This window comes from Neovison vison, chromosome 2, assembly GCF_020171115.1.
Source record: "Neovison vison isolate M4711 chromosome 2, ASM_NN_V1, whole genome shotgun sequence".
Lineage (NCBI taxonomy): Eukaryota > Metazoa > Chordata > Mammalia > Carnivora > Mustelidae > Neogale > Neogale vison.
In genome coordinates, this window is record NC_058092.1 from 21,199,855 (window position 1) to 21,214,208 (window position 14,354).

General features: G+C 40.7%; 2 protein-coding genes across 3 annotated transcripts in view; one reads left to right on the forward strand and one right to left on the reverse strand.

The window, feature by feature from the left end:
• Nucleotides 1-14,354, forward strand: part of PHACTR4 (phosphatase and actin regulator 4) — a 110,986-nt gene that overhangs the window by 7,162 nt on the left and 89,470 nt on the right. The window lies entirely within an intron of this gene.
• LOC122899653 (RNA/RNP complex-1-interacting phosphatase-like) lies at nucleotides 5,698-7,080 on the reverse strand. The gene is given in 2 exon segments (XM_044237581.1): nucleotides 5,698-6,129; nucleotides 6,131-7,080. Coding segments are annotated over 2 exon segments (1,020 nt in total). The 5' UTR covers nucleotides 7,001-7,080; the 3' UTR covers nucleotides 5,698-5,979.

Consider the following 14,354-nt stretch of genomic DNA (forward strand, 5'->3'; position numbering starts at 1 on the left):
TCCCTCTCTCTCTGCCCCTCCCTCCTGCTTGTGTGATTGCTCAGTCTGTCTCTCTAATAAATAAATAAAATCTTCAAAAAAATAAATAACTAAATAACACTTTCAGTAGATACTGAGAGTAACTGTATAGGACAGGTCACAGGGTGTGAAGAATTCTTTCCATTCTCTTACTTGCACACACCCAACTTTGCCTCCTGTTCCTTCCTCTGAGTTTAAATCTGAGGGAAAGCATTAGGATTCAGGATATGGGTGTGGTTTTGCTTTAAGTATTAAGAGATGACACAGTATTTCTTATCTACTGGCGATACCAATAAGATTGGGAATTTTTCTAACCTTCTTGCATACCCTAATGCTTATATAAAATTAGATAAGAGGTAAGTGGCTTCTGGAACATCATCTCTTTGTGATTGGGAGAGGGCTTCATCCTTTCACTATAGCCACAGGCCAATCAGGACCATTCTGTTAAATATCTTTGCAATCTGTGGCAGAAGATAAATAAGTCTGTTTGTTTGCAACCACAGTAATCATTGCACACTTTTTAAATTTGTGGTAAAATTCACCATGTTAACCTTTTTTAAGTGTACAATTCAGTAACATTAAGAACATTCACAACATTGTGCAGCAATCACTACTATCCATTTCCAAAACTTTTCTGTCATCCCAAACTGAAACTCTACCCAGTAAATAATAACTCCCATTGCTTTCCCCTTTCAGCCCCTGGTAAACTTTATTCTACTTTGTGTCTGTAAATTTGCTTATTCTAGGTGTCTCATACAAGTGGAATCATAAAATACTTGTTTTTTTATGTCTGGCTTATTTCTTTGTAGGTTTTTTTTTTTTTTTTTTTTTTTTTAAAGATTTTATTTATTTATTTGACAGACAGAGATCACAAGTAGGCAGAGAGACAGGCAAAGAGAGAGAGAGAGGGAAGCAGGCTCCCCGCTGAGCAGAGAGCCCGATGCGGGGCTCGATCCCAGGACCCTGAGATCATGACCTGAGCCGAAGGCAGCGGCTTATCCCACTGAGCCACCCAGGCACCCCGGTTTTTTTTTTTTTTTAAATTATCCCCTCTTTGTCCTTATAGAAAGATGAAAGTTTATTTTGTAGCAATCAGAAGCTTCCCTCTAGCCTCTTAACTCTCTGCAGGAAAGGCACCATTGGAATGAAGTTGAAAAGCAAGTATTTAACCATCTTTAGGGCATTGGTGTTAAGGAATGAATAATAAAAGTTTTAGGGGATTTGGTAAATGAAATATTTTGGTATGTGCTAGTGCTTTTAGAGGGCAGAGTAGAAACAAAAATATCAAAGAGCAGTTGTTGAGCAACTTCTTCCTTTTAACTAGAAGAGATTAAAAGGGTTAACCTCCTAAACATCAATTATGCCACATTAAATTCTTGCAAGTAATGACCCTAAGTATTCTTTCATGAGATAGTTATACTTGGTATCACTATGATCCAGACACACATGAAACTATTTTTTTTAAGTTGATTTGAGTCCATCTTTTGACAGATCATTTTTGCTAGATTTCTAAAACTGTATAGATATATGTAACCAGACTTCACCTATTAAATACAAACTTTAAGGGTGTCTGCGTGGCACTGTTGGTTAAGCGTCAGCTCGGGTCATGATCTCAGGGTCCTGAGATGAAGCCTTGTTAAGTGCAGAGCCCAACTCAGGGCTCAGTCCCACAACCTCAAGATCATGACATGAGCCGGAACCAAGAGTCAGTCGCTCAACCGACTGCACCATCCAGGTGCCCACAGGATTTTTTTTTTTTTTTTTTAATGTAATCTCTACACCCAATGTGGGGCTTGAACTCACAACCCCGAGATGGAGAGTCGCACGCTCCACCAACTGAGCCAGCCAGGCACTCCATTACTCTCTTTAAAGAGACTTTGCAGATCCCTATCCTGAGCCACTTGATGGGGGTTGTAAAATTTAATTCCCAACGAATAATCTCAGTGTCACTTTCAAGTACTGACAACAGATATTATTAGCAGAAGGCTTCAGGATTTTTATTTTTAAGGAAATACTGGAGGAGGGGTGCCTGGGTGGCTCAGTTGGTTAAGCATCTGCCTTTGGCTTAGGTCATGATCCTGGTGTCCTGGGATCGAGTCCAGCATTGGCTTCTTGCTCAGCGGGGAGCCTGCTTTTCCCTCTCGCTCTGCCTGTCGCTCCCCCAGCTTGTGCTTGCTCTCTCTGTCAAATAAATAAAACCTTAAAAAAAAGAAAGAAAGAAAGAAAGAAACTTTAATTTCCTGAAGCCCAAATCTAGTCCCAATTATTTCAGGAGAAGAAATAATAGGATTAATTTTGATCTGAACATCTTAGTGAATTACAAAGGACATTATTTTCAGGAAAAATAAGATCTCAGGATGCATCATCCTGAGATCTTATTTTTCCTGAAAATAATGTCCTTTGTAATTCACTAAGATATTTCCTTGAGAGTGTTTTTGCTTATCAGTGAGCCACACCTCTATTTTAAAGAGCTGATTCATGCCTCTTAGTGGTAACAAAAAAAGACCTTGTTTAACTAGGAGGAGGTTTTTTTTCTTGAAAGGGGATATTAAGCTCATTCTTTTTTTAAGTAGGTTCCACGCCCAACATGGCTTGGACTCACAACCCTGAGATTAAGACCCGAGCTGACGTCAAGAACTGGACACTTAACAGAGTGTTAAGTGAGCCATCCCGGCGCCCCTAGCCCCATTTTTAAGTCTTTACCCATAAGTAATATGTTAGATGTTGATTGTGCTTTAAAATAAGCATTTCCCAACTGTAACTTTTTTTTAACAGACTTCAAAAGACAAAATTTTTTTCCTGTCACATCATTAATAGCTTTCATTCTTTGTTTCATTCTTTGTTTCATTTTGAGGGTCCAGGATAGACTCTGATTGTAAATACAGATATAAACAGGTATACCAAGAATATATAATTTTTCCTAGCAGAATATGTACTTTCTGAGATATTGTTGGGTGTACCAGTTGAGCCAATACTAGAAATAAGAAGACCGTGGAACAATATTTTCAAAATGCTAAAAGAAAAAAAGAATCTGTCAACCAAGAATTGTGTACTCAGTAAAAATGTATGTCAAAAATAATTTTAAAAGAAAAAATTTCAAACAAAGGAACTGAGAGAACATATTCCCGTAGAACCTCACCAAAGGAACTTCTGAAGGATATACTTTAGGAGGAAGGAAAAATGCTTCTTGGAAACAAGGGTCTGAGATGCAAAGAGGAATGATGATCAAAGAACATGTATAGTAAAGGAAACCTTCTTAAGGACTGACTTGATAAAAGAGTAACATCTTATTTGTGGATATAAAAATGGAAAGTACTCAAATAAATATAAATAGGGAAGGGGTTTGAAATGAAAGCATTCCAAGCGTTCTTATTTAGACTTAATGTAAAATATTCATTTCAGAGCTAATAATAAAAAAATAGTAATAGAATAAAAATAAGTAGAAATGAGGAAAAGGAATGAGAAAAAAATTGATACAGCAGAAGGCAAAAAAGGAGAAAAGATCAGCAAAGTGGGACAAATGAAATATAGGAAATAAGGTGGTAAGAAGGAATACAAAGTATTTCTTAATCACAATAGAAATAAATTAGAATGGTGGGCGCCCGGGTGGCTCAGTGGGTTAAGCCGCTGCCTTCGGCTCAGGTCATGATCTCAGGGTCCTGGGATCGAGTCCCCCATCGGGCTCTCTGCTCAGCAGGGAGCCTGCTTCCCTCTCTCTCTCTCTGCCTGCCTCTCCATCTACTTGTGATTTCTCTGTGTCAAATAAATAAATAAAATCTTTAAAAAAAAAAAAAAAAAGAAAAGAAATAAATTAGAATGTGTTCCCAGAACTCTGTTTAAAAGACAAAGACGCTCCAAATAGAGAGGACACTAAATAAATGGTAGAGATAAAATACTCATGGATCGGAAAACTTAGTATTATAAAGTTCTCCCGAGTTTGATTTTTAGATTAAATGTAATTCTAATCAAAATTCCAATAAGTTGTTTTTGTTTTTGTTTTCATGGAATTTGACAAGTTGATTCTAAAATGTATGTGGAGGGGTGCCTGGGTGGCTCAGTCAGTTAAGCAGCTGCCTTTGGCTCGGGTGGTGATCCCAGTGTCCTGGGATCGAGTCCCACATAGGGCTCCTTGCTCCTCGGGAAGCTTGCTTCTCCCTCTGCCTCTGTTTGCTGCTCTGCCTGCCTGTGCGTACGCGTGCTCTCTCTCTGACATATAAATAAAAATAAAATCTTAAATAAATAAAATAAAATGTATGTGGAGCAGCCAACACACTTCTGAAGATAAGATGGGGAAACTCGTCCTATCTGATTACAAGACTTATTATAAACCTGGGGGCACCTAGGTGCCTCAGTTGGTTAAACATCTGTCTTCAGCTCAGGTCATGATTCCAGGGTCCTGGGATCAAACCCCATGTCAGGCTGTCTGCTCATTGGGGAGCCTGCATCTCCTTCTCTCTTTGCCTGCTGTTCCCCTGCTTGTGCTTGCTCTAAGTCAAATGAACAAATAAAATCTTTAAAAAAAAAAAAAAAGACGACTTACTGTAAGACTGATTATTAGAAATGTGGTTTTGGACCTGGGATCAAAAAATAGACACATAGGATAGTATAGAGTGCTGGTAGAGGAACCTGTGAATAGGGAAAATGATATGAGACAAAGGTGGCATTACAGATCAGTGGAGAAAAGATAAATTATTCAGTAATAGACTGAGATCATTTGTTAGTCATAAAAAAATGGATCTCTATCTAATCCCATACACAAAAATCAATTCTAGTTGCATTGATGGCCAAAATGTAAAGGGTAAAACTTTAAAAGGTTAAGAAGAAAATATAGGAAAATATCTGTCTTGTCTCAAGTCTTGTATACATTACCTTAGCAATAAGTTAAAAATAGAAATAAGCCAGGGTGAAGGGGTTTGCCATATTAGACAAGGTAGTCCCGGCAAGGCCCCTCTGAGCAAGTCATATTTAATTTGCCACATGAAATAAAGGGGCAAATCATGCAGTTTCTGAGAGTGGAGCATTCCAGGCTGTCTGAACAGCACTTGCAAAGCCCTGAGGTAAGAATGTGCTTGTTGAATTACAGAAACAGCAAATAGGGTAGTGCGGCAGGAACTGAGTGAGCAGGACGATAGAAGTGAAGTCCCGGGTGAGTAAGTGGGTTAGGTTATGTAGACTCTCAAGGGCCATGGTAAGAAATTTGGAGTTAATTTCAGATATAATAGGGAGACCAGATCTGCTTTACTTCTTCAAAGGATTGCCCAGACCACTCTGAGGACAACACATTGTAAGAGTCCGAGTGGGAAGAGGGTGGATTAGGGAGTTGACACACTAGTCAAGGCAAGATGTGGCCATAGCTTGGAGGTGGGTGGTGAGAAGTGTTTAGATTATGGATATATTATAGAGACAGAGGTGGTAAAATGTGGTGATGATTTAGATGTGGTTGTGAAAGAAAGAAAAGAGTCAATCATAACACCAAAGTTTTTTGTCCTGAGCAACTGGAAAACTTAAGTTGCCTCTTTCCTGAAATAATGATCTGAAATAGCAGCTAACACACTGCCAGCATTTTTCTTTTTCTTCCTTCTTTCCTTCCTCCTTCCTTCTTTTCTTTCTCCCTCTCTCCCTCGGTATTTCCCTACCTTCCTGCCTTCCTTTCTTTTTTTTTTTTTTTTTTTTTTTAAATAATTTACAAGGGAAATTCTTTATTACTTTCTCAGTCCTAAAATACCATCTTCCTTAAAAAAAAAAAAAGTAAGACTGAATGACAGATTATTTCCTTTACTGTTGCAAATACTGCACATTTATCGACAAAGAGGTATCAATGTAATTTTTCTTAAGCTTGAACACATGAAGGAGCAATAAAATAGATTATAAACCTCACATTTGACCTGATCTTATAAAAAGTCACTTCAACTGTCTTCAGTCCTGCTCTATCTGCAGAGAGATTTTTAGGACAGGTTTGTGTCATTCGGTCCATCCACAATAGGTTGGATAGGAGAGTCTGTAGTAACTGCCCGGATACCACACTGTATTCTGGGCTGCTTGACTGGTGTTTGGCTTTACATTCCAAGAGTACCTCCTTTGTGAATAGTCCTCTCCAGTGGGACCAGGAGGGAGGGATATGGCCTCTCTGGTAAATGTTCTGATTCTGTGAAAATTTTCTTACTGACTGCTGCAAATCCTGGGTTTGGCTGTGGAAATGCCGAGAAGGAACTGGGTAACCTTGGGTCTGATGTAGGTTATACCAATGTCCTTGGTTAACAGGCTTATACAGTGGTGTGGACTGGTTAATAGTGGTGTGGACTGGTTCCATCATATGTGTTACATCTTCAAAACCACTTGATCTGGATACACTGGAATCCCAATTCCTTCTGATGGGACCTTTCTGAAGGTCTTCAATATAGTTTTGTCTTTCCAAGCAATGTCCGCGGCACCTATTGAATAATTCAATTGCATCATCTGGCCTCATGCCTTGTACATCAATCAAATATCTGCAGATGAGATAGCCAGTCCTGTTTAAACCGTGGGTACAATGAACACCAATAAGTTTGTCGTTATCTCTATTTTCTTTTAAAAACTCATTAACAGCACATTTGAATTTAAAAATAGTGTTATCATCAGGCACCTGATGCCCAATTGTATAAATTTTTAAGTAAGGAATAGTTTCTGGGAAGTCCTCTGGTTTATAATAGCGGTGAGTATAAGTTAAATCAATAATTAGTCCAAGTTCTTCATTCTGTTTTTGGATTTTGTTAAAAAGATCCAAGGGTGAAAAACGTTCTTCTGGAGCAAGGTGCTTTTCAAAACTCTTTTTTAAAGGAACTTTGAAAGCAATGAAACGAGTCCCAGGCATCCGTTGTCCAATCGGGAGGTAGTCTTTCCACCTTTCCGGGACGTGGTTTCCGCGCTTCTTCTTGGTTGAGCTACGTCCAGAGAACGCGCGTCCCTGGCCCCAGCCGCCGCAGGCATGATGCCACTGGCTCATCTGGGCCCCAAGATGCCGCCCACCCAACGGCAAGAGCGACAAAGCCGCCAGCCCAGCGCCTTCGGTGCCAAAACAAGAGCCGGGACCCCCTGCCTTCCTTTCTTATCTATTGCCCTAACTATTGAATAGGAGAGACTGGAAAAAGAACAAGTTGGGGGGGGCGCCTGTGTGGCAGTGTCCTGGGATCGAGCCCTGCATTGGGCTCCCTGCCCGGCATGCTTGTGTTCTCTCTCCCTGTGTCTCTCTCTGTCAAATAATAAAATCTTAAAAAAAAAAAAAAAGGGAGTGAGGGAGTGAAGAATATTAATATATATTAATAACAGTATATGTTAAATATACTATGTCTGAAAAACTTAGTAGATTTCCAAATAAAGATGTGTAATCTGTGGATATACCAGTTTGAAGTTCAGAGGAGAGATTCAGTCTGGCAATATGAATTTGGAAGTCATCAGTGTATATATTGTATTTAAAGCTGTAGAACTGCGGCACAGTGCTACGTGGCTGACCAGGGACCCATCATCATCACAGTGGACACAAAAGAGAGCATCACAGCAAGCATCACATCACATCACATCTGGAGGTGCAGTCAGGGAAGTTTCCTGCAGGGGTTACCTCACTTAAGAAGGGAGAACAAAGACTGAGTTCGTAGGCCCCAGTTTAGGAACACTTCACAATTGCTGGGCTGTGAGAGACAGTAAAATATTTTGGATTCTATCCTGTCTTCAGGCATTGAAGACAAAGAAAGGGTTGGCTGTGAGGTATGTTTTGGAAATGACTCATATGATGTGGAGGATGAGATTTTTGCTTTGAACAACTCGGAGGAGAGTGGCGAGCTAGAAAGCTATGGGAAGAGGGGGGAATAAGGATGAGTGAGGCAGATGATGAATTGTTTTGTGTATGTTGAATGGAGGATTGTGGATATCTAGGTGGAGGTGTTTAGTGAATTGGACGTGTGGATTTGGAGCTCATTCATTTAAAAAATAGTTGTTAATGTGGAATGCCTGGGAAGCTCAGTCACTTAAGCATCTGCCTTTAGCTCAGGTCATGATCCCAGAGTCCTGGGATCAAGTTCCACATTGCGCTCCTTGCTCAGTGGGGAGCCTGCTTCTCCTTCTGCCTGCCACTCTCCCTGCTTGTGCACTCGGTGTGTCTAACAAATAAATAAATAAAATCTTTAAAAAAATATAGTTAAATAAAAAATAGTTATTGTGTACTTACTATCTTCCAGGCACACTATTCTAAATACATATACATATATATATATATAATTTTTTTTTTAAGATACATTTATTTATTTTAGAGAAAGAGTACACATGCCTGTGCGCAGGAAGGATGGGCAGGGGGAAAGGGAGAGAGAGAATCTCACTCAGACTCCATGCTGAGCACAGATCCCAACTCAGGGTTCAGTCTCAGGATCCTGAGATCACGACCTGAGCCAAAATCAAGAGTCTGGTGATAAACCAACTGCACCCCTCCAGACACTATTCTAGATGTTAAAGATACAGCAGTGAAAAAAAAAAATAGACAACACATATGTTCTGAAAGAATTCATATTTTAGTGCGAGGAGATAATAAACAATAAATAAATTTATAACATAATGTAGAAGATAAGTGCTCTGAGAAATACAAAGCTGGAGGGGTGCCTGAGTGGCTCAGGTCATGATCACAGGGTCCTGAGATTGAGCCCGACATCAGGCTCCCTGTTCATCGGAGAGCCTGCTTCTGCCTTTCCCTCTGCTCCTCCCCTTCTTGTACACACACACTCTCTCTCTTTCTGTCAAATAAATAAATACAATCTTAAAAAAAAAAAAAAAAGGAAATGCAAAGCTGGGAAAAGAGGTAAAGCAGGGGTGGGATGTCGTGATGCTGATGATTTCAATGCTGATGATTTCAATTTAAACTTGGGTAAAGGAGGAAGGCTTCACTGAGAAGGCAGCGTTTTAGCAAAGACCTAAAAGAATTGAGGAATGAAAATCTTGGGGAGGAGCATTCCAGGGAGAGCAAAAAGCAAGTGCAAAAGCCCCAAGCATGCCTGGCAGGTTCAAGAAGCTTAGCGAGGGAGAGAGTAGTTGAACATCATGGGGTCATTGAACATGATCACAGGGCCTTGTAACTGTTAAGTTTTTTTGCCTTTTACCCTGAGCTTTTTTTTTTTTTAAAGATTTTATTTATTTATTTGATAGAGATCACAAGTAGGCAGAGAGACAGGCAGAAAAAGAGAGAGAGAGGAGGAAGCAGACTCCCTGCGGAGCAGAGAACCCGATGCGGGGCTCGATCCCAGGACCCTGGGATCATGACCTGAACCGAAGGCAGAGGCTTTAACCCACTGAGCCACCCAGGCGCCCCTACCCTGAGCTTTTGAGAGAGATCTGGACTGAACATACATACAGGTTTGGGCATCATCTGCACATGGGTGGCTCTAGAAACCATGGGAATACTTCTAGCACAGGCGTTCATTTAGGTGGAGACACGAAGTAGCGTCCTCTTCTACAAAGACGACTCAGAATTCTTTCAGCAAGATACCCTCCTGTTTGTGATTCTCTAAGGACAGAGTGTGTTAATTGAAACTTTCTGTTAGCTAACCCTGGATCATCACCCTGATCATCTAGTGGATAATGTGGTTAACAGTTGAGATACTGTTAATTCCGTCTTCCGTATCTGCCAGCAAATCCTGTTCTGTTTACTAACCATTTCCAGATGTTCTCACTTATGTATGAGACATTTATTCAGTGCCACATACATCGGAAACAAAATACTGACCTCAGATCTGTTAGCATGAGGGTTCAAATAGAGCTTTGTTTACACTAATGATTACACTGTGTTCAGGCTTCTAATGGCTGTACCCTGTATTAATACCCCTATTCTCTCTAATTCCTTTTATACTTGTTTTATACTCAACTGATTTGACTACTCAGCTAATCTTTTTTTTTTAGTGGTTGCTCTGGGAATTACAATTCATATTTTACCTTAAAACAACCTAGTAATCTTGTTCAGGTATATATCAATTTGATTTCAGTATAGCTTGTTCCTTTTCCCCGTGGTGCTGTTATTCTCATCCAAATTATGTATTTATATATCATAAGCCAGTTGCTAAGCTTTTGTAATTATTGCTTTATACATTGTCTTTTTAATTAGATAGGAAAATAAAATTATATACTTTTATACTGTCTTTTATATTTACCTGTGTAGTTACTTTTCTTATCGCTCTTTATTTTTTCCTATGGATTCTGGTTACTGTGTAGTTTCTCTCACGTCAGCATGAAAGTCTGCAGTGTTTCTCATAGAACAGGTCGGCTAGGGATGAATGCTCTCAGTTTTTGTATATCTGGGGATGTCTTCATCTCTCCTTTGTTTTAAAAGGATAGTTTTGCTGGATGTAGGATTTTGGTTTAAGTCTTTTTCCTTCATCATTTTGAATCCTAAGTGTGGATCATTTTGTGTTTATCTTACACTGTTTTTTAGTTTCTTGGATGTATTTTTTATCATTTGGGGGCAGTATTTTTTTTTTTTTTTTTTGCAGGCTCCCTGCTGAGCAGAGAGCCCGATGCGGGACTCGATCCCAGGACCCTGAGATCATGTGACCTGAGCCGAAGGCAGCGGCTTAACCCACTGAGCCACCCAGGCGCCCCTGGGGGCAGTATTAATTTCCCATTATGCGTATGTCTGTATACTTGATGGTTTGTATGCTTGAAGGTTTGTTCTCTGAGGCTCTCTTCATTTTCCTTCATTCTTTTTTATTCTGTTCCTCAGACAGGGTAATCTCCGTGAACTTGTCTTTGTTTTTGCTGATTCTTCTGCCAGCTCAAATCTGCTGTTGAGCCTACCTAGTGAATTTTTCTTTTCAGTTATCATACTTTTCAACTCCAGAAAATCTTTCTTTTTCTTTTCTGAAGGACTTTATTTATTTGAGAGAGAGCATACAAGTTGGGTGAGGGCCAGAGGGAGAAGCAGAATCCCTGCTGAGCAAGGAGCCTGATGCCTGGCTTGATTCTGGCGTGACCTGAGCCAAAGGCAGACACTTAACTGACTGAGTCACCCACGTGCCCCAGTCTTTCTTTTTTTTCATACAATTTCTGTTGCTATTGCTATTGCTACTCTGTATTTGACGAGGCATTTTTCTTAATCTTAATGCTTTATCTTAATGCTTCAGACATGGTTTTCTTTAGTTCTTTGAAGTATTTAGAAGAGTTTATTTAAAGTCTTTGTCTAGGGGCACCTGGGTGGCTCAGTCGGATAAGTGGCTGCCTGTGGCTCAGGTCATCATACCAGCGTCCTGAGATGGAGCCCTACATCAGGCTCCCTGCTCAGCAGAGAGCCTCCTTCTCCTTCTCCCCCTACCTCTGCCTGCTTATGCTCTCTCTATCTCTCTGTCAAATAAATAAATAAAATCTTTAAAGTCTTTGTCCAGTAAGCCCAACATCTAGACCTCCTCAGGTATGGTTTTGTTGACTGCTTTTTTCCCCTGTATATAGACCATACTTTCCTCTTTATTTTTGTATCTCATAACTTTTTCTGAATACTAAGTGTTTAAAATAATGTGGCAATCTGCAAATCAGATTCTCCCTTCCCTCCTGCACGTTTCTTTTTTATTTAGTGACTTTCCTGGATGAAATATCTGTAGAGCCAGTATTCTTTGTTGTATGACCAATGAAGTCTCTGCTTGGTTGGTTTAGTGGTTAGCTAATGATTAAACAGAGATTTTCTTAAATGTCTCGGACCAGTAAATTATCCAGCCCTTGCCAAGGGGGTTCTGTCTGTACATTGGCATATACTTTCAATGTTCCCAGCAGGCAGTTTACAACTTTGCCGTAGCCATTACTTCCTGCTTGCACAGAATTTCAAGGTCAGCCAGGGGGTAAGAGATCAGGGCCCTCTCAGGCCTTTCCTGGGTATGTCCAAAGCCTGCAAATACATGTGCCCTTCTAGATCCCTAAGAATATGTCAGAGCTTGGCACCTGGGTGGCTCAGTGGGTTAAAGCCTCTGCCTTCAGTCATGATCCCAGGGTCCTGGGATTGAGCCCCACATTGGGCTCTCTTAACAGGGAGCCTGCTTCCTGGGGCGCCTGGGTGGCTCAGTGGGTTAAGCCGCTGCCTTCGGCTCAGGTCATGATCTCAGGGTCCTGGGATCGAGTCCTGCATCGGGCTCTCTGCTCAGCAGGGAGCCTGCTTCCCTCTCTCTCTCTCTCTGCCTGCCTCTCCATCTACTTGTAATTTCTCTCTGTCAAATAAATAAATAAAATCTTAAAAAAAAAAAAAAAAACAGGGAGCCTGCTTCCTCCATTCTCTCTCTGCCTGCCTCTCTGCCTACTTGTGATCTCTGTCTGTCAAATAAATAAATAATATCTTAAAAAAAAAAAAAAAGAATATGTCAGAGCTTTCCTGAAGCCCATATAGACCTCTCAATCCTGGACATTTATGGCTTTTTGTTCAGTGTCCTGTTAGCCTCCAGCTGGTATCACTGCCTTAGGCTGTGGGAATGTTAAACAACTACAACTGACTGTTTTTTGAAAAATCTCCAAAGGATAGGGCTCTTCACACAGAACAAGCTCTGAATCAGGTCCAATAAAGATAAGGAGAATGGGGTTTCTTGGTGCTATCAGTCAGATCACATACTAACAGCTCTCTGGGGATGGGGCTTTTAGGGATCTCCACATTTGTTCTCTCCTTTCCAGTAGCTGCTAGGCTGCTGGTTTTTATAACTACTGTGGTTGTGAGGGTCTTGGTTTTCAAGGCTAACCGAAAGCTGGGGAGAGGGAAGTGGGAGTCAAGGTAGTTAAAATTCCATAATACTCTCTGGTCTTACCAAGATTGAGCTGGTTTTCTTTCTTTCCTTTTTTTTTTTTTAGTTGCAATAAAATATGCACAATATCAAGTTTACAATTTTTTAAAAAGATTATTCATTTATGTGACAGAGAGCATACAAGCAGGGGGAGGGGCAGAGGGAAAGGAAGAAGCAGGCTTCCCACTGAGCAGGGAACCCCATGCAGGGCTCGATCCCAGGCACCTGAGATCCCGACCTGGGCCAAAGGCAGACACAACCAACTGAGCCACCAGGTGCCCCTGAAGTTTACCATTTTAACATTTCTAAAGGATATAGTTGGTGACATTAAGTATATTCACATTGTTCTACAACCATCACCACTATTTATCTTTAGACTTTTTCATTTTCCTAAACTGAAACTCTGTACCCATTAGTGATGATAATTCTTCATTCTCCCCTCCCTCTGCTCCTGGAAACACATCGGACTTTTTTTTTTTTTTTTTTTTTTTTTTAAGATTTCATTTTTTTATTTATTTGACAGAGAGATCACAAGTAGGCAGAGAGAGGGGGAAGCAGGCTCCCCGCCGAGCAGAGAGCCCAATGCAGGGCTTGATCCCAGGACCGTGAGACCACAACCTGAGCCAAAGGCAGAGGCCTAACCCACTGAGCCACCCAGGTGCCCCACCATCTGACTTTCTGTCTCTGAATTTGACTCTTCTAGGTGAAGTAGAATCCCATAATGTTTTCCTTTTGTGTTTAGCTTATTTCATTTAGCATAATGTCTCAGAATTCATCTGTATTGTAACATATGTCAGAATTTCATTCCTTAATAAGGCTGAATAATATATTCCACATTTTATCTATCCATTCACCTGTTGATGGATATTTGGGTTGTTTTTTATTTTATTTTTTTTTTTAAAGATTTTATTTTATTTATTTGAGAGAGAGAGACAGTGAGAGAGAGAATGAGCGAGGAGAAGGTCAGAGAGCGAAGCAGACTCCCCATGGAGCTGGGAGCCTGATGTGGGACTCGATCCCGGGACTCCAGGATCACGCCCTGAGCCGGAGGCAGTCATTTAACCAACTGCGCCACCCAGGCGCCCCTTGGGTTGTTTTTTATTGTCAGTAATGCTACTATGAACATGACTGTACAAATATGTATTTGAGTTCCTACTTTCAGTTCTTTGGGGTATATATCCAAAAGTGGAATTGCTGGGTCATGTGATAATTCTGTTTTTAATTTCAATTTTTTTTAAAGTATGGGACCCAGCATGGAGCCCAGTGTGGGGCTTGAACCCACAACCCTGAGATCAAGATGTGAGCTGAGATCAAGAGTCAGATGCTTGGGACGCCTGGGTGGCTCAGTTGGTTGGACGACTGCCTTCGGCTCAGGGCGTGATCCTGGAGTCCCGGGATCGAGTCCCACATCGGGCTCCCAGCTCCATGGGGAGTCTGCTTCGCTCTCTGACCTTCTCCTCGCTCATGCTCTCTCTCACTGTCTCTCTCTCTCAAATAAATAAATAAAATCTTTAAAAAAAAAAAAAAAAGAGTCAGATGCTTGCAGTGCCTGGATGGCTCAGTGGGTTGGATGGC